This window comes from Aythya fuligula, chromosome Z, assembly GCF_009819795.1.
Source record: "Aythya fuligula isolate bAytFul2 chromosome Z, bAytFul2.pri, whole genome shotgun sequence".
NCBI classification, from domain to species: Eukaryota; Metazoa; Chordata; class Aves; order Anseriformes; family Anatidae; genus Aythya; species Aythya fuligula.
Window position 1 is genome coordinate 54,691,577 of NC_045593.1, and position 26,664 is coordinate 54,718,240.

The 26,664-nt window shown below is 41.2% G+C and overlaps 1 protein-coding gene across 1 annotated transcript in view; it reads left to right on the plus strand.

The window, feature by feature from the left end:
* Nucleotides 1-2,015: 2,015 nt before the first annotated feature.
* GAK (cyclin G associated kinase) overlaps nucleotides 2,016-26,664 on the plus strand; it is a 70,118-nt gene continuing 45,469 nt past the window's right edge. Inside the window, exons 1-8 of the mRNA XM_032205458.1 lie at nucleotides 2,016-2,184; nucleotides 13,702-13,763; nucleotides 15,138-15,197; nucleotides 17,118-17,232; nucleotides 17,644-17,786; nucleotides 20,444-20,569; nucleotides 21,314-21,403; nucleotides 26,077-26,212. Of these exons, the coding sequence (XP_032061349.1) occupies nucleotides 2,043-2,184; nucleotides 13,702-13,763; nucleotides 15,138-15,197; nucleotides 17,118-17,232; nucleotides 17,644-17,786; nucleotides 20,444-20,569; nucleotides 21,314-21,403; nucleotides 26,077-26,212 (874 nt within the window). The 5' untranslated portion in view covers nucleotides 2,016-2,042. The remainder of the gene's footprint in view (nucleotides 2,185-13,701; nucleotides 13,764-15,137; nucleotides 15,198-17,117; nucleotides 17,233-17,643; nucleotides 17,787-20,443; nucleotides 20,570-21,313; nucleotides 21,404-26,076; nucleotides 26,213-26,664) is intronic.

Sequence of the window (26,664 nt, forward strand, 5' to 3'; positions counted from 1 at the left end):
AGCAATTACTGGAATGGAAATTAAAGTGCACATCTTCACTACATGCTAATAAACACAATGAACTTGTCATTTAACAATACCTCAGTTTATAGCTCTCCACTGCCTTGACCTTGTGGTACGAAAGGACATGCCTTCTTTACTATCTTCACCACCTAAGGTTTTTGGTCTAAGTGCTCTTTGCTCCTTTTGGTGCAGGCTGTAGAAGGTCTGGATGAGAGTTAAAATGAGAAGACCTCAGCATTTTCATCAGGAGCTCAACCATCCTGCAGCAGTCCAGCCTGTTTGTCAGAACTGGGATGCAAATTTTTAACAGATGGCAAAATCTTGTTTTCCTCTGCTTTTGATGATGCCAGCATAAAAACTGATAGGCCTTAATGCCTTTAGCAACTTTAAAAAACTATGATGCATAAATAACAAAGAACATGATACTCCTTTTGGCTGCATACCATTAAAACTGGAGCAGTTTAACACAGGTTTTTTTTTTTTTTTTTTTTTTTTTTACTCAGCAATAAATAAAAAAAGCTCAGCCCCACACTACTGGAGAGGCTTTCAAGCAGCTGCACACATTTCAGACCCTATTGTACTTAGTCGTCTGCTTGACCTCTCGAGGATGGTCCTAAATATTAAAAAAAAAAAAACAAAACACAGTAAAATACCCTGATATATATTACCCTATATTACCCTGGTCAGTACAATACCCTGGTATTCTTTCCAACATTTTGGCCAGGAAAACAACATTTATGTCAAACGTCTCCTACTAATAACTATAGTAATTGGAGTTCTAGATCTATCCTGATTTTTTCCAAATGCAGCATTCCTGCTTCTTACCCTAAATTTTTTCCTAGGTTCCCTTCACGTGTAACATGCACTCTCCTGCAGTCTTCCTTGGGATGGACTCCCACTGGTATCTGTTACTGTGCCATCTGAGCAATTTGAAGGAACCAGGGGAATTGTACAAATTGGGGGATTTTCGTATCAGATCTCACATTTGGTGCCTGCCTGCATGCAATATTTTGACTGAAATTCTGGATTATTCGCTCCTTGTGCCAAGATCCTTTTGCAACAGTCAAATCAAATCTCTCTCCTCGCACAGTTTTATAATTTTAAATGAAGTCAGTTTTCACTGGTGGAGTTTCATTTGCTCGCTTTTGTTCTTTAAAAATATATGTACGCTCTGCTAGAGAACTAAGATTTTTAGGCAACATCTAAGGGCATTTCAAGCAGGCACAAGCCCTGCAGGGCTGCTGAAGGAAATAGTTCTGCTGTCCTGTCACCCTCAACGTTTTTTTCCAGCCTTTGTAGCACCTCCTTGTTGCTGAGGTAAATGTGAGGCTTGGCAGTGAAACTGTCAGGAGAGGAGGAGGCTCAGGGGAGACCTCATTGCTCTCTGCAGCTGCCTGAAAGGAAGCTGTGGGGAGCTGGGGGTTGGTGTCTTGTCACAGGTAACCGGTGATAGGAGCAGAGGGAATGGCCCCAAGTTGTGCCAGGGGAGGTTCAGGTTGGCAATGAGGAGACATTTCTGCTCAGACAGAGCAGTCAGGCGTTGGGACGGGTTGCCCAGGGTGGTGGTGGGGTCACCGTCCCTGGGGGTGTGCAAGGACAGGCTGGACGTGGTGCTTGGGGACAGGGTTTAGGACCCAACGGGGCGCTGGGGTCCGCCCAGCCGCCACCTCACGCCCTGAGGCACCGCCTCAAGGGGACGCGGGGAGGGAGGGGCCGCCATAACGGCCCGCCCAACGGCCGCCCAACGGCTGGGCGGGCAGCCGCGCCCCGCCCCTCGTGGGCGTGGCCTCGCCGCACGGCGGGGCGGCTCCGTGATGTCACGAGTGACGCACCGCTCCCGGAAGCAGGCCGGAGCGGAGGGTACGGTGGCTGAGGAGGCGCCCCCCGCCCTCCCCCCCCTCCCTCCGTTCCCCGCCGCTCTCGGTGTCTCGGCGGCGGCGCCCCCCGCCCGCCCGCACGCGCGTTCTGCCCCCCCCCCGCCCCGGCCCCTTTCTGACCCTCGGCGGCCGCCGTGCCCGGGGCGGCGGTGTGGCGCAGCCATGTCGCTGCTGCAGTCCGCCCTGGACTTCCTGGCGGGGCCCGGCTCGCTGGGGGCCGCCAGCCGCGACCAGAACGACTTCGTGGGGCAGACGGTGGAGATGGGCGACATGAGGCTGCGAGTCCGCAGGGTCATCGCCGAGGGTACGGCCGGGGGGGCCGGGGGGGGGTCGGGGTGGCAGTGAGGAGCCATTTCTGCTCAGACAGAGCAGTCAGGCGCTGGGACGGGTTGCCCGGGGAGGTGGTGGGGTCACTGTCCCTGGGGGTGTGCAAGAACAGGCTGGACGTGGTGCTTGGGGACAGGGTTCAGTGGGTGACATTGGTGGTAGGGGGTGGTTGGGCCAGGTGGTCCTGGAGGGCTCTTCCAAGCGTGTCTGTGTCCGCGTTATGGCTGTGCTTCTTGCGTTCCCTTTGATTGAAATAGGCGCCCACAGCTTGCTGGTGGCACGGAGTGAGGCTAGGCAACGCCGCTGACCCAAAGCAACCCGTAGGTATAATCGCTATTCGCCCGGGTGCAGTTTGCTACAGTGAGCCTGTGCTGACACCTGAACATCTTGGTACACCACTCCTAGAAGAGGCGCTTGAAGACACCTGCTCAATTAGTCACTATCTTAAAAAAGAAATAAAAAGGGGGGGTGAGAGGAACCCACCCCACCCCACCCCACAAAAAAAGCCACAAGGTTTTCATTATAAACCATAGTTAGTTCAGTTAAGCTTGGAGCTACAGGGTGTCTGAAAAGTTCCTGCCACTTCTGCCGTCTTTGGACTTGAAAGAGGAGTGGCTCTGCCTTAAACTCACCACTTTGATTTGTTGCCGATACCGTTTTTCCTCCAGCTCTGAACCTGTGCTCAACGCTTTCTTGCAAGTGCTTGCGTAAGTGTTCTGAAGAGCAGCCTTCTCCATGCTCAACAAACTGAAAATCTGTTCGTTTTCAAGTGAGTTCTTTCATGCCAGGTTCCCTGCTAGAATTCAAGGGCTGCTTTCTCAATTTAGATTTCAAGTCTGTGGTGAGATGTGCGTGTACTGCCAAGACAGAGAAGTGGCCTTTTCTATAAGATTGTATGGTCTCCTTTGATTTCAATTGATGTGAGCAGCGTCTGTGGGTTGCAAAGTATTGTGGCAGGCAGGGTAAGTTTGGTGGTTATTGCGCCCCGCAGCTCTGTCCAGATCAGCGCTGTGCTGCCTGCCCGTGTTGGTGCCGATACCTGTGTGCCCATGTTTCGAGCTGGGACACTAGCTACACAGTTTGTGCAGGTCTGTTTCCCTGACTCATTTTGCAGAGATACCACCCTAAGAGCAGGACGGGGCTGACTGAAAATGTGGTGTGCTGCGGCAGGACTGTGAGAACAATGTGGGGAGGACAGGCAGGCGAAGATCCCTTGCACTGATACGACCTCCACACAGAGGATGAGCAGATGCTTGAACAGATTAAGTGTTTCAGGGGATGGCCTGAGTGCTTCTGGAGTAGTCTGCTGTGTCTTCGGCTTTGACTTTTCAATTGCTCGCTGCAGCTAAGAAATTTTAGAGGTAATGGGTCAGTGCCTTGACATTTAATCCCTGCTTGCCTTTCATGTGATGCTGGCTTCAGCAGCTGTCATGGTTCTTTGGGGTCTTCCAGTTAGGTGCTCGTGCTGCTGCAAAGTTCTCCTTACACTAGGTTACTTGCCTAGTTAGTAAAGGTGAGTGAAGGCAACTTCAAGCTCTTTTGTATGCGTGCAAGTCACTTGCCAGGCAAGTATTTCGTACTCGTCTCCCTTACTGTGTGGGCATCTCCTTGTACCAGGGAGCCTGCACACATGGAGTCTAGCTACACGAGACAGAGAACTCTGTAAATGGTGTTAGGTGATGGTGGCTTCAACTGCAATCTGTCAGATCCCTTGCTGTTCACATGAACAGCATGCACAATTTTTTATGCTTTTGCTTCTTTTATGACTTTTCGCTTCTTCGTTTGGTTTTCTGGAGTGTCCTCCCCCTATGTTCAGGATCCTTGTGTCAGCCTGTGCTGGTTAGCTGAGGGATGGAGACTGCTGAGCTGATGATCTGAGTATCGATACGCTGGCACATTATACCTTGTAAGGGTGGGAGGGAGCAGGGGACTGGAGCAGGCTGAGCGGTAGTCCTTAGAAAGTTCTTAATTCGTGCTCCTGAGAGATGGCAGTCTTTAAATATTATGTTCTTCCATGAATGTTTCTAGTGAGCCTGTTTTGTAAAAAGCAGTTAGCGGTGGCACTTTAATTGGTGTGAACAGAGCCTGTTGAGTAGCATTACAAAGTATCATAGGGTAGCAGAAACAGAGTCATTCATAAATTTATGTATCTCATTGACAAAGTGAAAATACAGTAGGTATAGAGAGCTTGAGGGTGTCCCATAACAGTAAGCAAAAGCTTGAGTTGATCTGTGAAACCTCTATGATACCTTTCAACCTCTTGTAAGGTTGAAAAAAATAAGCTTATTCTGCAAGTATTATGTTAAGTGTTTGATTAAATCAGGTAACATTTTTAAAGGTTTTCATAGCGTGTTAAAAATCAGTTGGCAGGGAGTTTGCTAGTAGTTCCTACTGCCACTCAGCAGATAATGTAATTTTCCTACAAGTACTTTATGGCTAGTGAGATGTTAATTTGCTTCTTGAGAACGGCTCTCGAGTCTTACAGGTTAAATAGGGCACTGTTGATAATTTCGTATTTGCGATTTCAGCTTTGTTAAATTTTCTGGAACAGAGATCACAGTAATGGAGAATTAATCTTTAAGAAGTTTTGAGGATTCTTCTGGTAAGATAAGTGAGATAAACCAGACAGAAAATAGGTCTCTATTAGTGCTTTCAATTACTTATTTTGAAATTCTTTGTGTTTGAGTTTTTTTTTTTTTTGAAATCCGTGCTAGAGATGATTGCATCAAGAAAAACTTTTTATGACATAATTACTGTTTAAATATAGTTTTTGTCTTTGTCAACAGGTAATTCAGCTGCGGATTGATTAACCCTTATGGTTTCCTCTTTACTCTTGAGAGTGTAATTGCTGTTCTGTGAAGTATAGATGAAGTTGTTGATTTCTGTATGAACTGGGGCAGTGGTATCCTGGTTCAAACTTAAAGATTTTACACAAAGCAACTCAAGGCCTTGTCACTGGGAAGAGCTGATGGCATGGAATTAGCAGCGCTTGTTCCTCAAAGTCTATTGAGAAATATGCAGCCTGCTTGTGTAGGTTTATTGTAATGTGTTTGAAAACTTGTGTTAGCTGGGTACTCCTTGGTCTGACAGATGAGGAGCAAAACCTAGGCATAAATGATGGAATTGGGGTTTCAGTGCCCATAAAGTTCTCTTGCGTAACAATCAGGGATTTTTATATCCACTAATGAACTGTCAGTGAAGAAGGAGAGTTCACTGTTCCCTTTAACAGCCTAATGAGCAGGTTGGGGGTGCCTGGCTCCTCTTCATGTCTCATGAAATGCAGACTCTGTAGTACTGATCCATGCATGGGACAGCTGAGAGAAGTTGGAGAAAACTGCTTTTCACGCTGTACAGAGGTACTAGGCAAAGCAGCAGAACTTCTCCAACACTTTATCTAAATTACAATTTTATAACACGCTATTTAGCCTTATTTTAGCCTTATTTTTCTTCCAGATGCTGTGATGAGAAGGCAAAGACATGAAGTTTTAGTAAAACTTGTCCCTCAGATTAGAAAGAAACACTTTGAGAGATGTGCAATTTTTTTTTCCTCCAGTGGAGGTCAGGAATGTGACTTCTGGCACGCTGAAGTCTTTAAGGCTTTTTGATATAGGTTAGTATCAATACTAGTCCTTATTCTTTTTAACACAGAATTTTCCTCTCAACACCGTGGCATTTTGTAAATAAGACTTCCCCTTGATATGCTTGTCCAACTGTGCTGCTGCTGGAGTGAAGTTTCACGTTGTGGTGGTAGATTTCCCACTTGCTGGAAAAAGCCAAGGAAAATCATAATTGATGAGTTGTATGGAAGGAAATTCCCTGAAATATCTCATTTGTGTTTTTTTTTTAATTTATCTGGATTTAAGGGAAAAAATACTTCTGTTTCCTTGTTGTACATTTAATAACTTTAAAGTGTTTTTGCTGGTTGTTTTACATAGGAGACAGCAACTGAGAATAAATGAAGTGTGCAGCTTTTTGAGGAGCAGGGAACAAGGAAGTTCTGTAGCATTTATGTCTACTGATCTATTAAGGTTTCTTTAAGTAACAAGTATGGGCAGAAGAATAAGACCATGGAACAGAACCATGGTGACACAAGTTCTGCATCACTGCGACTTGGAGCTGAGTTTAGAAAAATCACTATGAAGAAAGAACCATTACTTAATGAAAAAAGTAGCAGTACAGGCTACAGGCCTAAATTCCTTCTGAGTTCAACGAGCTGTCAGGAGCTGAAGTCATGTATGTGACTTGCTCAAAGCAGTACTAGGACAAAATAAAACTTGTATCTATTGTTAAAGCATTGTGAGAAAAATCTACTTCGATCTTTTGAGTTTATGCAATTAATATTTTGCAAGTAAACAGGCAGAATTACGGTTCACCAAGTTTAGAGGTATGGTTTTATGGTCTCTGCAGCTCCTGGATTCACAGCATGGTGAATCATAGAACGGCTCAGTTTGGAAGGGACATTAAAGATCCCACAGCTCCAACCCCCCTGCCACCCACTCGATGAGGTTGCCCAAAGCCCCATCCAGCCTGGCCTTGAACACCTCCAGGGATGGGGCATCCACAGCTTCTCTGGGCAGCCTGTGCCAGGGCCTCACCTCCCTCTGAGGGAAGAGAGGGTGGCGATGTAATTAAATGCTGGATAGATATAATGCATAAACTTTGGCCAGCAGAGTCACAATGAACTGTTTTGGGGTGTTTAGTTGGTTTGATTTGCTGGCAGGTAGATGGATTTGCTATGAAGGGAGGAGAGCTCGCATCGTGTCAAAGGGAAGTTGGAACAGCCGTGAAGTAAAGGATGAACTGGCAGCTCTGCAAACCGTGTGAGGCAGACTGCTCAGAAGCAGGAAACAAAGTCAGACTCGCTAAGGAAGAGCCCAAGCACCCTGACGTAGTAGCTTTCTGGTTCACGCTCCCTTTACTGCAGGTATAGAGAGGATTTTTCAGCATGAAGCACGGCAATACTGTTTGTTGTTCAAAGCTTGTTTCTTAGGTTCATGCTTGCAGGGGAGCAGTGAATGTTTCAGTGCTCTACTTCTCCAGTTCTCGAGGCTCTGGGGAAAAACTCCCGATCTTTCAGCATACTTCACCTCTGGGGTTGTTTCTTCCTGTCATTAGGACTTTGCAGTTAACACAAATTTATGACTGGACTTGAAGTGCTTATCAGTGCTTGGCAATGATAACACAGTATCTCTCCCTTTTTGATCAAGGGTGTTGCTTCTACTCCTTTAGAAAAGCATCTGCCTGCTTTAAGGTAGGGTGCAATGTAGCTTGTAGTCCACGCTACAATTAGTGTGTTTCAACTGAGCTATAATCAAAATGTGAGCAACGCGGGATAGAAGTAGAAAGAAATTTGGTCAGTGTTTGGGAGGGGAGCGGACAAGTCACACCAAGTACTTAAAAACAGGAAGTTATTCACGTCATCTCTTTCTCATGACTAGCTAAGCGTGTAGAGAAACAAGGCGTTACAGCAGCACGCAGTTTTATGCTGTGGTTGATATCCCTTCAGATTTCATGCCGCCCTAGCCACCAAGAAGCAGAGCAGTCATTTCACTGAAATGGTTTCTGTGAAGATCAGTGAGGGCAGGAAAAACAGAAACCTAATCAAAAAGAAAAGAAGTTTTACATCCCTGTAGGCTTGTAGCGCAGTGAACTTATTTGATACTATGAGGTGCCAAGGTTTACCTCGGAGGAGAAGGCAGATCTCTTTGTTGGAAATGAAAGGGTCTTCTCAGCTCTGTAAGAGGATGATGGAAAAACTGGCAGCAGCATTGCACTCGGGTTGTGGTGGTGTAAGGACAGGTACAGAGTGCTAATTACTAACACCAGAGAGGTAAGGCTAGTTCCCAATGCCAAGCAAGTCAGAAGGCAGTGGCAGTGTGGACCGGGAGGTGAGGCTGGTAAGCTCTGTGCTCTGATTGTGGTGCGTGGGGCAGGCTGTTTCCAGGACCGGCTGTCGTACTTGGCTACTCTGTTTTCATGCGTGGGCATAGTGCTTTGTGTAGCGTGCCTCCTACAGCTAAGTTTGTGCCTACAGAAGATGAAGAAAACCAGTTTTGTTCTGTGGTGGTTTCTGTGACAAAACGGTCTGAGAACTTTTTGGAAGCTCTGTCTGCATTCTAGAAATGGGACTGAAATGCCTCAAGACTGTAAATTTTGTTCCTTGGGGCACGAGCTTGGATGTGTGTGTGTGTGTGTATACATACATACACACAGGTAACCTGTATGGAGAAATCCTAAAATTATTTTGCTGATATGAAAAACCTCAGAAAACTGGCTTAAAAAAAAATATCTACGTATGTTTGCAGGAGTGGAAGTGATGAGTGAAACCACCCAAAACAAAACTCCTTTCTGCACCCCTAGGAAAGAAACTGAAGTAGTCCTTCTGTCCTTAACTTTCATTTCCTCGTTTGCATCGGTTGGTCTGCAGTGGAGGTGTTTGCTTATCCAGGTATGTTGGTGCAGGGACGTGGTCCTTGGCTGACACGACTGACAGGGAAATCCCTGGTGTGGATGTAGTTGGGTAGGTTGTGTTGTTTGCCCCATGAAGATCAGTGGTGAGTGTTCTCCCTGTCCTTGTCTCAACCCCTGGGCCCTTCCCCTCCTATTTTCTCCCCCTTTTTCTTTGAGGAGGGGCAGTGGGGGAGCGGCTGTGGTGGATTTCAGCTGCTCAGCAGGGTACAACCACCACAGTCCTTGCTGGTGCCCAAAAAGGCTCCAAATGTGGGGCTCCGGAAGGTTGAGATAAGGATGATAATTGAGAGAAGTAACAGTCAAAACAGGGGCTGGATGTTGTTTATTAATGTAATAGTTGAGAAGGACTTCAGTAATAATTGCGAGGAATGTGTTTCAGTACTGTGGTGAAAGGACGAGGAGTGGAGCGTGTGTAAATTGTCCACTTTGCTGGTGTTGTGGTGATCTTACATTTCTTTTGGTGTGGGGAATTCTTTCTGATGTTTGTGAACTTCATGAAGATTGATTGTGAAGTAAGAGTGTGTTCTGATCACTCTTAAATATGCTTTTCATTGAGGCAAGGGGTGGAACGAATTTATTTATTTATTTATTCTGTGGCAAGGGTTTGGTAGCAGGGGGCTGCAGGGGTGGCCTCTGTGAGCAGAGCCCAGCAGCTGCCCCATGTCAGAGCAGAGCCAGCTCCAGACGGCTCCAAAAGGGACCTGCTGCTGGCCAGAGCTGAGCCAGGGAGTCATGCTGGGTGGGCCTCTGGGACAGCAGATTGAAAGAAGGGAAAAAAAGCCCAGAGAGCAGGTGGATGTGGCCTGGAGGAGGCTGCGGCCCATGGAGAGCCCCCGCAGGAGCAGGCCCCGGGCCGGAGCTGCAGCCCGTGGAGAGGAGCCCACACAGGAGCAGGGGGTCTGGGGGGAGCTGCCGCCCACCCGTGGGGGACCCGTGCTGGAGCAGACCTTGTGGGATGGACCCATATCTGGAGCAGTGCTTGAGGAGCTGCTGCCTGTGGGCAGCCCCTGCAGGCTCAGAGACGAAGCACTACAGCCGCCGTTCCCAAGGGAGGAGGTGGAGGAGGGTGGATGGAGGGAAGGTGTTTTTTGGTTTGCTTTTAGTTCTCACTGTTCTAATCTGCTAGTGATAGGCAAGAAATTGTTATAACCTCCCTCATGCTGAGTCTGTTTTACCCGTGACGGTAGTTGTTGAGTGATCTCCCCATCCTTATCTTACCCCCTGAGCCCTTTGCCATTGTATTTTCTTCCCCGTTCCCTTTGTGGAGGGAGAGAGAAAGAAGTTGTGGGGAAGTTCAGCTACCCAGCAGAGCAGGGTGAAAGCGCTACACAGATGAAACTGCTTTTTTTTTTTTATTTTTGCAAATCGTATTACTTACTGTCTTGGTCGTGGCAAAGAAGTTTAGCCAGTGAAGTTGTTTCTATTCAGGGTATGTTTAAACTGCTTGAACAGGCTAGCTCTACAAGGAAGCTAGTACCAAATTCTAAATAAAACTGCTTCTAGTAGTGAAGCAGTAGGACGCATTTTGTCTTTTTTATTTTTGAAAATAATTGCTTTTATCGAAAATAGGTGGCTGGACCAAGTAAATAAGTAGCTTCACAACTTCTCACCAGACTTTTTGTTTCCCAGAAAATCTATAGACATAAAATTAGTATCAGCTGTACTACTGCAGTAAGAGTGGATAGATAATATTGTATGGAACCAAACTGTGTTCAGGTGAAACAGAACGAAATAACTGAATGAGAAACTTAAAATTGGTGTTTGACAGGCATGTAGCTGTAAAGGATCAGATTAAGCCCTGCAGCAGTGAAAGGCACTTTATTTATTAAATGGGCATGTGTACTGGGTCTGGCTGGAATGTTAACTTTCCCGGCAGCAGCCCATACAGTGCCGTACTCTGTACTTGTAGCTGGAACAGCAGTGTTACCACACCAGTGTTGTGTCTACTGCTGAGCAGCAGTGGCACAGCATTGGGCCTTTCTCTAACCCTCCTAGGGGGTGGGCAAAAAAGTGAGGAGAGAAACATCACTAGGGCAGCTGACCTAAACCAATCCAAGGGATATTCCATACCATGTGGTGTCACACTCAGCAATAAAAGGTGGAAACAGGAAGAAGAGGGGAGGGGTGGGCTCTCGTTGAGAAGACGTCGGTCCTCCTCTCGAACACCGGCTGCGTGCGTTGAGGCCTTGCTTCAAGGACGTGGTCAATCATCGCTCATTTGTGGGAAGTAGAGAGTAATTTCTTTCCTCTGCACTTCCATATAGCCTTCATTTATTTTGTTTGTTTGTTTTCCTCCCTTTTCCCCTTTCCCTTTTTATTTCCCCTTATTTAAATTGTTTAGTTCATGGTAGTCTTTATTTAATTGTTATTATTATTTCCCTTTAATTAAATTATCCTTATCTCAACCCGTGAGTTGTTCTTTGCTTTACTTCTCCCCCTCCTCATCTAAAAGAGGGGGAGTGAGAGAGCGGTTGTGGGGTTTAGCTGCCCAGCACGGTAAAACCACCACAGCATGGTAAAGAGAATTTAACCAAGCATAATACCAGCTGGCTGGCTTTTGTTTGGGGTTCTGAAAAGTGCAGTGTACTTAATGTATTTAGCATTGCTGCACTTGATTTCTGGTATAATTACTGAAATAAGTGTTTCCTTTAAACTATTTGTATACCCTCAAGCTATCAATATTTTAATCAAGTTGCTTCTTTCGATTTACTGTTTGATGTGAGTTAGTTCTGATGTATTGATTCTGTCACCTGTGCAAATCCAAAGGCATCATTTGATGCTTTTGGGTGAAGCATAAGCTGTATTTTGGAGTGCGTCTGTGTAGATACGTGGACATTGGTGTTTGTGGCGGTGTTAAGAGAGGTGTGTGCTTGAAATACATTTGGACTGACCCCGTTTCAGCACTCAGAGAACACTTGCCAGTGTACCCGGTGCAGCTGAGCATGCAAAGTAACACTTCAGTCACCTGGGGTGCCACTGTCACCATTTGGCACTTGAGTCCCGTCCAGAAAACTGCGTGGTAACTTTCTGTAGTAGAAAACGGTGCTATTAGAAGACCCCAGCTTTGTAAACTAAAGCATGCATTTTTTCAATGTGCCGTTTGCAGGGCTGTTAGAATAAGGCCAGGAGATATTTATCAAGACGCATGCGAAGACTTTCTTCTACAGGTCCAGCAGTACTTTCCCTGTGAGGCCTGTGTAGAAGAGAGGTGTGGAGGCAGTACCACAGCAGCATGGTGCCTGGTGTATGTGGCCTACTGACTGCAAGGGTGGGCTCTGAACCCTGGGTCATGCCTCGTGCTGTGAGCAGGGAACTGGTAGGGGAAACTGAGTATGGGCTGTGGCTTCCCAGCACCTAGCTTCAGTCCAGGGATGGCCCGTGGATTACCTTGCTTGTTTCACTAGTGCTATGAAATCTGTAAGCAGCAGTCGTAGCTGATCGGCTGTGGTTTTATTGCCTATGTTCTCGTTCAGAAAGGAGCCAAAACCTCGTCAGGTCGTACACGAGGATGGTGGCATGCACTTCATTCTGTCTTCAGCCCCTGCCCCCATCAGCATCCCAAATTCAGGTGATCGCAGTTGCCAACCAGAACACTTGTACTGAGGGCATGTGGAAAGCAGCAAACCTGCTTTTAGGAAAAGGATCGAAATAAATGGATAAACACAAAGCAGGCCTGTAAGGGAGGACTGAAGTACTCTGGCAGGGGGTACCGTCTGTCCTCTTTGATACCATTGATACTTCCACTCTTCTTTAGTGCTGTAGTTGCTCTTTATCTTGTTCTCCTTGCTACTGGGGTTTTGGTTTTGTGGTTTCTGCATAAAATTGTACTGTAAAAGAACTGAGTATCAGGGAGCCTGTGATTCATTCAGATTTTGCTGTTGCTGCTTATGGCACAGTAACAGGATATGTTGGTGGTAACATTTGGGAGTTGTGGAGTTTAAAAAGTGAGTACGTGATGGCTGATTGCCATGTGACACTTTTGAGGGTACTTCTTGAAAAGCCTTCAATCTCATTGAATTGCATGAGGCACGTAAGTGTTTGCTTCAGCCTCATGTTAATGTTCCTTGTCCATAGAGAAAAGGTACTGGGCGTTAGTATAACCAGTTATTTGGATCATGCATCTTTTAAAAAGTGCCTTGTCAGCTTATTTCTTGCTTGACGTTTTTATTCCTTACTCTGTTCTCTTAGACCTTTTGACCAGTGAAATTTTCTAGGTCACTGACATCTGGGCTTATTTTCCAAATTACTTCTGGAGAGGATGTCCCTAGGTATTTGAATAGAATTTATACTAATGGTGTAGAAAGGCAACTCAGCTCAAGTTTGTTACTTGCTGTGGTTGGCTATGAGTCCACCAGGTGTTTGCTGCAATAGGTGGAGAGCGAGTGTGCAACCATACTGTTAATGTAACCCCGAGGAAGATATTCACAGGAAAAATAGAAATGGTATAAGGAATGATTAAATTTCAGATAAGTGACAACATCATACTTTATGTGGTAGAGGAAATGTGTGCTTCAGTGCTTGAAAATGCTTTGGGCTTTTAATATGAACACTGAATGGTAGTTATCCTAAACATACAAAGAGATTTGTATTTAAAATTTTAAACTACCTTGTGTTTTTTTTTTTTTTTTTTTTTCTTTTTATGGCAAGACTAATAATAAAAACAAATAAGCAAACAATAATAGTTTTAATTAAAATCATTCAGTATATAGGCTGTAGCAAATGTTGGTTTTATCTGTGCTTGCATTTGGGAAAAAAAAAATAAATAAATCCACATGTGCATACTAACAAAACGCAGAACAGTTACAAAGCTGGTGGGGCAAAAGACACCTGCAAAAGAAAGCAAGTACTGTCAAGAATATATCAGCTCTTGTATGTAGCTTATGTATACTATTGGCACCAGAAAACACGTATACTTACATTCAGTAAAGCTTCTTTATTCTAACGAAGCTGATGTGTGAATTTAAAAATTGGTTTATCTGAATGCTGAAAATTAAAACTGACTTAACGTGTCTTTGTCTTGCAGGTGGTTTTGCTTTTGTCTACGAAGCTCAGGATCTTGGAAGTGGCAAAGAATATGCTTTAAAGGTAAAATGAATTTATTTAACTACAGGTTTGCAACGTCCATCTTTCCCTAATACTTTAGGATGATAGTTATTTCTTGATATATTCCACTGAACAAGGCGTTTGGAAAAATCCAGAATGATACAGTGGTGTTCGTACTGCACTATACCCATATTTAGAACTGTCATTAATCTCAGGACCCTGCATTTTATACTTACATAACAAAAACAGGAGTTACTGTATTAAGTAATAGTGCTGTGTGCCTTATTTTATTTGGGCCTTATGTAGAAGTTCATGACTCTGCCCTGGGGTTTTGTTGTGTGGATATAAAGAACCTGGAACATTTTCATATTAAAATAAAAATATTTAAAATGTTCCATACTTTCACCCGTTCAGCAGTGCACTTTTCAGACATGCTCCTCTGGATTCTCATGTTCTGAAGGCTTAAAATAATCATTTGACAGCTAACAAACAAGTGTTGTGGGGAGGACAATAAAATGAAATCATTTACTCTGTCATACGTTGCTGGAAAAAATCACACTTGTCACTTGTTTCCTACAAAATGACTTCAGTCTTGGAGTAGGGATGTTCTGTGCCTGTATCAGAAAGGAGATCTCTGTCTTGGGGAGGAAGGGGAAAAGGGTAGTAGTGCAAGAGTTGGGAGCAGTAAGGTGGCATTACACAACTGAAAATGACTTGCTCTGTTGTTTTTTTTCCCTACCACATCTTACATAACAAAGCTTGTGACCATAAAGCATGCTTTAGTTGCATGCTTTGTTACCGTAGTATGTGGTCACGACATTCAAAATGTCATGTAGGTTAAAAAAAGTGAACCATTACTGTACTTCTGTAGTTTTGTTGAACTAGAAGTAGCAAATGCTCAGGTTAGTCCTATTCAAATGTTGACTCCAGGTCCAAACAGTACTCAAAATAGTAGTGCTTGTTTTTGTTGCTCATTACTCAGGTACCTAGAAGAAGTTGAGCTACCTCTTTGGACAAAAAACTTGACTAATTAAGGTGTAGTAAATGTTAATCGTATCTTCTTGAGACATAAGATGAATCTTTACTTGTCAGTATGCAGTGCTGGAATCAGGAGACTGCAGTGCTGTATACAGCAGAAGACTGTCAGAGCAGTACGTTTACAAGTGTCAGAGGTTACCACTGCTTATTTGTACCTAAACATGATCAGTACAAGTAGTTGGAAAATTTACCATTACGTTTGTCGCAGTATGTCCAAATGTGCAAAAACCCTGCTCTGCTTACTGCCCCATTGCAGTTCCTTAAGGTTTTGACTCTAGCTTATCCTTTGTGTTCTGAAAAATAAAATACATAAAAACAGTATGCATTGTTTTTCCGGTATTTTCTCAAATATATGTTATTTTTGTTTGTTTCTGACAGAGGTTGTTGTCTAATGAGGAAGAAAAGAATAAAGCCATCATTCAGGAAGTTTGTTTCATGGTATCCTTTTCTGAATGTATTTAAATGTTTTGATTTAATTGCTTGGTGTGAAACGTTTCTGAGAAATAGACTGGTCTACAGATTTGTCTCTGTTCATGCCTTATGCTGGTTAAGAGGACTGACATTTGAGGAAGATCTGAATTCCTGGCTTGATGTGATTCTGGCACTGACATTCCAATAAGCTCAGTTCCTCAAGTTGCAGGAATTTAATGTGCACAGATAATTTTAGTAGGTGGTGTAGACTTTGCCATGTACTCTGTCTACCAAGTAATGAAATTCTTATTTGAGCATTCTTGTGGTCCTCTGGCCACCATGAAGAGAGCTTTTGACCTTTATGATGATATTTAAATCTTAATGATACTTCCTCACATGCACTGGATTTACTGCCTTTTTGACTACTCAAAATCTTGCTTTTACTGTCAGTATATCTTAATTTCTGCATCAGATGCACCTTACTTTAAAAAGTAATAGTGAATTTTGAGGAAGGAATTTCAGTAGAATCCATGGAGCAGAAACAAGGGGCAGAACCATCAGTGTGTTCATCCTTTTCACGTCCAATGATGTCAGGTGTTAGGTATAATACAATCTGTCATGTTTTATTTCTCAGTCCAGGTAATGTTCTCAGTCCTCAGCTTTAGAAGACTTGATACTTGTATCCCAGCATCTCTAATACCCTTACTTTGTTTCAAGAGTCAGTGAGTAGCGGTGGCATGCCGCTGGATTTTGGCTACTATATTCAGTTGCATTTTGAGTTACCATGCAAAATCACTGATCTTAAGTTAAGCTACTAAGATGTTTCTTTGTATGCCTGCTGAAATGTTTGTCAAAAATGTCAAGTGGACACAGTCTGCTGAAAAAAATACACTTGCAAAGAGCTGAATACCAGAACACTGTACAATTTTTAGCTACTCTGACTGCGTCTTGCCAGGAGTAAGTGATTATTCTTTGTGTGTATTTTCACAGCTCACTCACTGAAGTATACTTACAATGGGAAAGAGGCTTAACTGTGCTAACTTTCTGAGATAATATAACTATGTAATGAAACTACTTCTCACAGTAGTTAGCAAAAGGCTCTGAAGAGATGCATATGATAAAAGAAAAAGCACTTCTGATTCATACTAACTTGATGGATTTAACTTGCACTTTTTGTTTTTATACCTCAGTTAGGTTGTCTTTCTTTTTTTTTTTAATTTTTAGACTTGGTGAATGCAGCTTGCAAATCATTTGTTTGTCTCACAGACATGATTCTCAGTGTTTGGCTAGGGTGATGCACATCAGGAACAACACAAGTAGGCATAGTGCAATGTAAATCTCCACTAGAAGGAGCTGAGATCACTTTCGTGGTTCTCCTATTCACATAGTTCAAAAATGATATCTTGGATATTTGAACTGTAAGTGAAAAATGGCAAGAGTTTTAGTATGAGTTATTACTCATAAGAAGGTAAGTTTCCCAGTCGTTTAGAACTTTTATTTACTTTGAACTTTATTGTACTGACTTAATTTTAAGCATTGTGGACTTAATACTTGTCTTGTAGAGGCAGATGTTAATACAACAGCCCTTTCTTGATAAGCTGGCTAGAGAAGCATCTAGTTATTAAAATGTATCCCTGACACTTCTGTTAATGCTTTGCAGTCATTATAAAAAGAGAAGGAGTATCTAAGGCTGTTACAAAGTCCAGTGTCCTTGAAGCCTTAATAACAAGGATGTTTTTATTTTTGCTATGTTACTTTCAGTGGCTTGCCTTGAAGTCTATTTTTGCAGCTGAGACATGGATTTACTTGTTCGGCTGAGTATCTTAAGTGCAGCAGTAATACCTTCTGTGATTTTGAGCTAACATTCAAAAGAGGTGTCTGTGAACTGCTATATACAGTAATATCAATATATTTGACAGTATTCTTCCTTAAACACATTACCTCCAGAAAAAACTTTCAGGCCATCCCAACATTGTCCAGTTCTGCTCTGCTGCATCTATAGGAAAAGAAGAATCAGACACGGGACAGGGAGAGTTTCTTCTGCTTACAGAGTTGTGTAAAGGTAAACATTTTTTCTCTAAGCACTGGACATCACTTCTGACAGCTGTTTTGCCCAGGTTGCTTCACAGCTTAGTTCTAAAAACATCCTAAATATAGCATAGCTCATTAGAGCTAGAATTCAGCTCCCTCTTTCATAAGAGTTGTGTTATGTTCTTTGAGATGGTTTAACATCTTCTTAAATATGGGGTAATCACGAAGTTCTTTGTATTTGAGACCAGTCCAGGAAGGAACAGCAGGAATGTTTCCCAGGAGTGCTATTTCCCTTGGCACTGCAGTCTGTGTGGATTTGCCATTTTTTGGAATTTCTATCTCAAGATTGTAGACCTTTCTTGATGAGTGTCTATTCATGACAGGCTTTCAGACTTTATGTTGTTCTGTGTGTGCTTATGTGAATTTATGTGATTTTCTACAGGACAGCTTGTGGAATTCTTAAAGAAGGTAGAACCCAAAGGACCCATCTCCTGTGATACAGTTTTGAAGATCTTTTATCAAACCTGCAGAGCTGTGCAGCATATGCATAAACAGAAGCCTCCTATAATCCACAGAGACTTAAAGGTCTGTTACAGTGCAAAGGCTGATTTACTCTTAAGGCTGTTGCTCAATTACAGTGGACAGTCACGAGCATAGAGCTTACGTGTATTGCCTTGCCAAGAATACTGGTTGTTGATGAAGGTCATCACTGAAATACTTGCAGCTTTGCAAGTACCATCTTTTTCTTATATTTGTGGCATTATTTTTTTCTATTAGCTAGTACAGGTAGGTTACAAAAAATCATATAACATCTTTTGCTGGTTAAGTTAGTGTAAAAGTTTTTTGTTTTTAATAAAATAACCAGAGTTATGACTTACAAATTGCAGTTTTGGCAAGGAGGTTTTCTCAGTACTGACAAACAGGCTCCTAGGTCATACCAAATAAGAGACTTTAATCAAGCTGGGATGCGTCTTTTTTGGTTATACTTTCTAGAATAAGATCTTGCAATCTTGGCAGAAATCTCTATGCACTGGCCACTAGAAAAGCTTGTTTAAAAAAAAAAAAAAAAGAAGACTCCCCTCTCAAAAAGGGATGGAAAGCTATTTACAGATACACAGTGTCTTACATAGCCAGTTCCATACAAGGTCTTCAGTGTGTTATAGCTGAGCCAATGCTGTAATTAGGTCTGCTTTTTTTCTTGTCAAGGGAAATTCCTGTCAGAGATCAAATAAGGAAAGAGGCAGAAATTTGGTATCATTTTAGAGGCTGTAAAACAAGATGAAATGACAGTTGTGCTGCAATAGGCAGGGACCTTACTATAATCAAGTGTCAAATGGGGATCACTTAACTGTGCTACACTTTCAGGAAAGCAGGCCTGCACTGCGGCATAAAAAACAAACAAACAAAAAACCCTAAGTTAAAAGTTTTGAGTCTACCTTCAAATGAGATCTGAGATGGTAGTGTGTTTTTGGGGAGAGGTGTAATAGGCTGCAGTCCAAAAAGACTGTCTAAACTCTTTTGACTGAAAATAGTAGGATACATAGAGTTTCTGCAGTATAGCTTAAAGATCAGCTTCATATAGTGGTGTCTGTTTCTGTCTTCCTGTGGCTTCCTTCTCTTGCTTTTCAGTGTAACACATTCTGAATCCCTTTGGACAAAGTTTGCAGTTAAAATGCATGTATACAGCACTGGAAGAACCCAGCTAGTTACTGAATTGTGAAAGTTCAAGCTAGTTAAAGAGTGATTGGTAAACAGTCAGTTCTTGTCTGATATTTTAATCGTCTAAATTTGATCTTTACAGGATTTGGCTCCCATAACACAGGTCATGGGGTCTATTAGAGACTATCTGAATAATCAGCTGAAACTTTTTTAGTTATTAGCAACCTTCAGCAGAGTATGCAGCACAACATGTTCACAAAATCTTGATTTTTGTCCAGTGTTACTGGACCCATTTTTAGTGTTCAAACTTGATTCGATATTGAATCATAGAATGTTTTTTGTTTGAAGGGACCTTGAATATCACCCTGCTCTGGGGTATCTTCATTTCTAACCGTAGTCAGGGATGCCACCATCCTTAGATCAGGTTGCCCAGGGCCCCAACCAACCTGGCCTTGAATACCCCCAGGGATGAGGCATCCACAGCTTCTTTGGGCAACCTGTTCCACTACTTTACCACCCTCACAGTAAAGATTTCTTCTTAATATGTAGTCTAAATCTACCTTCTTTAAGTTTAAAGCGATTACTCCTTGTCATTGCCTCCCATTTTCATTGTATATAGAGGTGAGCAAAAGTTATCCAACAAAGGAATTCAATTTGCTTATTGAGTTTGATACTTAAACAGCTGACTGTCATCTTTACAGGGTAGTCAAAATTCATTTTATGGTGGAAGAAGGACATGTCTAAGGGAGGTCAGTGGGATGTTATGAAAACTGAAGTTTTGGAGAATGACATCCAGAGATACAGCAGTGTCAAAAGGAAAGGGAAGATAGATCTGTCTATCTGGAATGTGGTAGCATAATGTTGGAAAAGTTAAAATGCACATCGGACCCTTTTTATGACTTGTATCTTAGCAGTTTTGTGGACATGACCATGTGATACTTCTGCCCAGTATTTACTCTCCATTTTAAGTTTCCTCTCAGTTTCATTGAGCAGTCCAGAAGGGTTGGATTTTCAGGCACTAAGAAAGGGAAGGGTTGAAGATGAAATGTTCAGGCAGCACATGTTCCTCTAACAGTTGGATTCTGTCTGCTCATGAGGTCATGGCTGCATCGTTCTGGCTGTCCACCAACAGCCTGCTTCTCTGCTGGTAACTTCTGTATTTTGTATCTACAGCAGTCCTAACCTCCACTCCACTGCAGTTGAGCTAACAATGTTCAGTTCTGTGAATGAAAGCATTTGTATTTCAAGATACTGCTTATGCAAGTGATGATATAAAAAACAAGCCTATCCTTGGGCACTAATAAAATGACGTTTTTCTCCCCAGGGTTTAGTTCTTGTTCTCTTGGATGTGTAATGCTTATACCATTTTTGATGCTTCCTCTTAAAAATTGTCTGTATTGCAGTGTAGTGCTGTTTGAAACCTTTGTTTTCCAGTAAACAGCTACGTTCCGGGCTAGACTGAAATATTTTCCATACATGTGTTTTTTATATTTGTTATGTACAAATAAGTTGATATTTAAAGTATGTGTTTTGGTGTTTAAAAGTGGAATGTCTTCAATTTATTATTCTACTTCTTTTTGAAGGTGGAAAACCTGCTCATTAGTAACCAAGGGACAATTAAACTCTGTGACTTTGGTAGTGCTACAACTGTAGCTTACTACCCTGACTATAGCTGGTCTGCACAAAAGAGAGCACTGGTTGAAGAAGAGGTGAGACTATTTTAAAGTAATTAATGTTGACAGTTGATTCAGTTATCTGCTATTAATCTGCTGTTAATTCATGGAACTTCTAAGACAAATGAAGATTCTTACAGTTGTGTTCATAAGTTCTGTTTTTATATTCATGTTGCTAGAGTTTAAAGACTGCCTGCAGTTAAAATCATAGCTTGTTTTCTGTAGCTGTGTCTGTAAGCACAGATTCATTTTGAACAGTGTCCTCTCTGCGGTCTGGTGTGGAAATAGAAGTGATTGATTAATAGAGCCTCTTCTAATTGCACTATCAACAGGAAGTTGAAAATTGGTTATGCTGAAGAGATTCTCACCTTCTGAATTTTCTGTTAAAAGGTTTATGAAGAAATAACAGGTCTTCTGAGCAGGACTTAAGTAGGCAGTATTACTGTGCTCCGAGGACTACGGTGACAGCATTAAATATGCTGTTGATTTTTTCCAAAGTGCATTTGCTCTTTATTTTGAGGTGAGAATAATGTTCCTAACGTGGAAGAGTGATTTAGCTTCACATACTTGAGTTTTGGAAATATTCTTGAAGATTACAATGTTATCAAAGTCCTTGTGACTATTACATGATTCAGTTGATGGCTTCTGCATGGACAAGTGTTTCTGAAATTAATTTTCAAAGATAGCTGCCCATACAGACTGGATAGCATTCTATCTCTGTGGCTGATTGTCACTAAAGCTTATTCTAGTTTCTGCTTCAAGAAATTCTATCTTCCACAGATCACCAGGAATACAACACCAATGTACAGGACACCAGAGATGATAGACTTGTATTCAAATTTTCCAATCAGTGAAAAGCAGGACATTTGGGTAAGAAATAGTCTTTTGCTTTATCATAGCTTCTTACGTCATAGTGAGACTGATTATGCAGTCTGCATCTTAATTTTTTGACTAAAATGAATGAAAATAAATGTGGATTAGACTCTGTCAAAATCAATTTAACTACTGTGAACTGTGTATCTAAGTAGTGAGATGTAGACTTAATGTTTTTTCCCCCCAGTTCTAGCTTGACTTCCATTGTGAAAGGAAATGCTGAGCTTTATTTGACAATCAATTGATCTGTTGCTTAGGTGGAGCTTACCACAATACAGACATAATACTTACATGTATAGTCCTTAAATTCAAAATTCAAATTCTTTCCTTTCATGTTCTGTCATGCATGTCATCCTGTGACAACTTGCTGCTAAGTTGAGTTAAAGCCGAGTACATCTAGGTACATCTTGCAAGCTGCTTCATGTATTCCCACTATCTAATACTTCTGGAAATGCAAATGAGGGGCTCTTTGCTGAGGAGTAAAATTTCAAATTTGGGTTCTCCTTAACCAGTACTTGGTAAGAAATTCTTCAGTTTTTGTAAGATCCAGATTTTACTTCTGTATGATTTGAGTATCTGTAGATTTCATGTCCCTTATTTTTTTTTCAGAAATTATTTTGGAGTGTTTGTGTATGCATGGAACAATACTATAAAACTTTTGATTATTTTTTCTTACTGCCTGAAACCTGAGCTGGGTGCGGGAATAACAGTATCTCGATTTGTTTCAAAATCTTCTCCTCCTTTCCTCAAAAGGCACTACGTTCCTCCCCTCCCCCCCAAAAAAACAACAAACAAACAAACAAAAAACAACAACGACGAAAAAAAAAAACCCACAACAACAAAACAACAAAAACAAGAAATAATAACCCTGAACACTTCCACTATGCTAAGGAGTGAGATGAGACAAAATGGTAAAGGAAAATTAAGATTTGTTTGTGGCAGTGCTTTGTGTTGAGTCAGCATTAGTTGACGACAATATCCCCAGGTTCAGTGAGTTTTCTTCCATTCAGGCAAGTCTGCATACCTTTGTCATGAGATTTAACACCTGTTGTGACAAAGTAATTAAAGGCTTTTTTGTCACTTAGTTTTTTCATTTTCTTCTGCCCAGACTACTTAGAACTTCTTAGCAAAAAAGAGGAAAGTTTAATAGTATAGTTGTTAAATTCAGGAACTTCCAGTAAGCTGATCTTTGGTATTAATCCTGCTTTATTTCAATGTACTCTGACATCTCAGAACGCATTTGATATGCTGATTCCAAATATAGAATATGGACTGTAGTCAAAATTCAGAATGGATGGCTGGTTATAACCCTTCTCACTTGATTTTTTTTTTTTTTTAATTATGTGCTCAATCTGTCAAACATTGACTCCTTTCTAGCATTACCACTGCAAGAAAAAGCCTGTCTTGAAGGATTTTTTTTTTTAAATTAAAACTACGGTAGACATCTACCCTCTACCCTCTGGAATGGTGAGGGTAGGAAATTCAAAACAGTAATATCTTTCCAGATTTCCAGGAATAATTTGGACTATAGCTCCTGGTGGTTAAAACTAGATTTTGTACTTTCTCAGGGAGCTGAGGGATCGTATGAATTGTGCTGAATGCTTATTTTCAGTGCTAGGCAAAATAATTGAAAGATAAAAGGGACCAAACATTAATAACATTAATATTTTAGTGTTAAGTAACTGAGATTGGTTATTAGTTGTCTTTTGACTTCTGAATATATTAGAAATGAATTTGTTCTGATAAACATGTTCTGTTTTTTGATATACTTCTGTTGTCAGTCTGGTTCCCTTTAGGAATCTAATTAAACATTAGACAACCTGCTCTATGATTACAGTATTACATTTGGGAAAATTGGCTAAATACAAAAATTCAGAAGTTGTGTTATAATGGGAATAAAAGTGATTATACTGAGTGTTGTAGCGAAGGCTCGATGAAATGGGTCAGTATTAGCAAAATGATGTGAAAATAACGTACTGTGAATTTTAAATGCATCTGGAGCTTAATCTACTTCAGGTACCTGATTAAGAATGACAGGCAGATCTTTAAACTGGAGCTCTTCAGAAAGACTATCTAATTATGTATGCTGATGGCTTCGGAATTACTGACTTCTGAGGAGATTTTATAGATATCACTGAAGGTTACCTTATGAAGATTTACCACTCAGTGCATGAATTCAAGGAGATGGATAGGCTCACTTTTGGCATTGCATTCTGAAACACCACCAGTGTGTGCTGCAGTGGTTTTAACACCTTTATGCTGGGGGCTAGCTGAAATGCTGCTTAAGGCTGCTAGCAAACCAGCCTTCTGGAGGAAGCACTGCTTCTGTAGACGATGGAAATGTAATCAGAATGAGTAGACTAGATTCTGAATAAGCTACTTGCCTAACGAATAACTTTTTCCCACTCTTTAATACTGTCTTGCTTTGTATGATAATGTTGTATGATCCTAACTGCTGAGATTCAGGAGTGCTGTGCCCAACCCTGGAATGTCAGTGAATTATTCATAGTTATTTTTTAACTTTGACATGCTGCATTTTTTTTCTGCTGGTACATAAGTTCACAAATTGACCCAGGCAGGTTCTTTAATGGTTCTTTCCAAAGTTCTGGGGCAACATCTTGGGGAAATGGGCTCTTCTGTTAAGTACATCTGCACAGCCTCAGCACCGATAATACTGGCTTTGGGGAATGCCTTAATGCAACTGGAATTGACTGTAGCCAAATTGAATCACAATTGGAGTTTAAAGTGTTAAAAAATACTAGTTACGATTCTAAGATACAGATGAAGGAGGAGGAATAAATAATACTCCATATCAATTAAAGCAAAGATTGAATCCAAGTGGTCTCTTTGTGTTCACCCAATTGTCTCTGTGCTGTTCTCCCTCGTGTGACTATGGATGCTGATGTGCTTGATGTATTGAACTGCATAGGAAATAGTTTAATTCCTCCAACCAAATTATGATCTGTCTTACGTCTTTCAAAGCAGATATTCCTGTGGCAGAGTAGTTACTGTTCCAGTATTCTCCTGCTGGATTAATTAATGTAGACTACATGGTGGTTCAATGTATACATTATATGGAGTTCTTTATTTTATATCGTCAGACACAAATGTACTTGCTATATGATAACATACAGAATTAGTATACACAGCTTGCTTCTGGCCCAGGATTTAGTGAATTAACAAGTCGTTTCGGAGTGACTATATGTCAAGCCTTAGATTTTAATAATGTTCAACTCTTTGAAATTGTTCTTGGGATAAACGGACAAGCAAAGACAGTTTGAGACAGTGTGCAAGGAGGACTGAAAGCAGTAAACAGATTTCTCAGCTAGTATCTTTGCTGGCTTGTTTTCTGGAGGGAAGGATATAAGAACCCATATGCTTTAGTAAGTAAGCTGGGTACAGAAGAGAGTAAGGAAGAATTTACCAGTACATTGTGCAAACGTTTTCTTAGAGGTATTGGGTGCTTTACTATAAAGCTTTTGTAAGCCAGAGGGAAGCATGGTTCTTCTATGCCAGGATCACTCTGCAAATAGGTTTCATATATTCTTATGAGTTCATATTTACGTATATACACACACACACACAGAGTGTGTGTGTGTATATATATATATATACACACACATATATACAAAACTTAAATTTACTTAACTAACATGCAAAATTGTTCTAACTAATCCATAGCACCTAGAGTATTCAGAAATTAGAACTCGTTATGTCCTGCTGGCTCTGATAGTTGTTCCCTTGTCAGGTTACACAGGTCAGTTAAGTTTGGACACTTCAAGGAACTTTGAAGTTCCTAGAATGTGGTAGTCACAACTCTGTGATTTTTTTCTCTGAGGCTTGAAAAATCCATCTGGGATTGATTTTCAACTTTACTCGCTAGAAAGAATTGAATAACCTTCTGATTAAAGTTGTTACGTGGCTATTAGGAAATAAAGGGACAATCGTTTCAGGCTGATTTTCTTCAAATCTTTATCAAAACAACTGTTTGAGAGACAACTTTGTGTTCCTGTGGCATGGCATTTAAACAGACTGGTTTATACTTAAATGCTTACCTTGCTGGTGCATTGTATAGTAAAGTATTTGGGTTAGAAATAAGAAAGTCCAAACTCCTACTCAAGAAACAGAATTAGTCTCCTTGAAGCCTAAGATGAAGTTTAGAAATAAAAGGTCTAATAATTCTGTAAGAAAAACTGTTCCTGAACATGCTCAGTGTTGCAAGTGCTCATTTTTTTTGCATACCGCAAAATGCAAAAAATAGATGTATTATTATGATTTTTAAAAAGACGTGAATAGGAGAATCACTGAAACTGAAAGCTTCAGGGAGGGGAGGGAAGAACAAACCACATACCTATTTAAAAGCAGTTTCACTTCTAGGAGTGCTCTAAAATGACAAGTGAATGTTTTACTAAGTGTTTCTGTCCTCAGAGAAACATCAAGGCTAATTATTTCAGGAGTGTGAAACTGATACCTAAAGCATTATTTTATATATATATATATACATATACATATGTATGTATGTACATAAAATTAAGGTTGCATGAGTCAGCAGTTGATGATTGAAATCTGATCTGCAAGCTCCATTAAGGAACTTAATCAATTGCATAGTCTAAAATTCCACTTCAGTTATCAGTTCCTGAATTAAATATTTCTGCCTTATCTCTCTGTAGGCTCTGGGCTGTATCCTGTATTTACTCTGCTTTAGGCAACATCCTTTTGAAGATGGAGCTAAACTTCGCATAGTCAATGGAAAATACACTATTCCACAAAATGACACCCGCTATTCTGTGTTTCATGATCTCATCAGTAAGTTGATAGTGTTACTAGCTTGGTGGTCTCAATGGATGTATCTTAGTATTTGTGTTATATTCCTGGAATTAAGTGTTGTCAATCTCTGCATAATCATGTGATGATGGAAAAGTTAACTGTAACAACTTTTCATTGTATTCAAAATTTTAATCCAAATTCAGAAAACTTAAACTTTAAATGAAACGTATTTTTTAACCATGTCACCTGTCTTGTTTAGTGTTTGAATCATTCCATAGGAGTGATTAGTGTTTTGATGAATTCTTTGAATTTTCTTTCGAAATACTTATTTCTTTCAATTCATATAGGTTGCCAAAAGCTTTGATTACAGTACCAGAACTTTGGCTACAAATCCAACATTATTAAATTGTTGTCAAAAAATAAATCCAACATTGCTTCTGAGGTTGGTCATTAATAGACTCCTAAAGTATATGCTATGAAATATTCTTGAC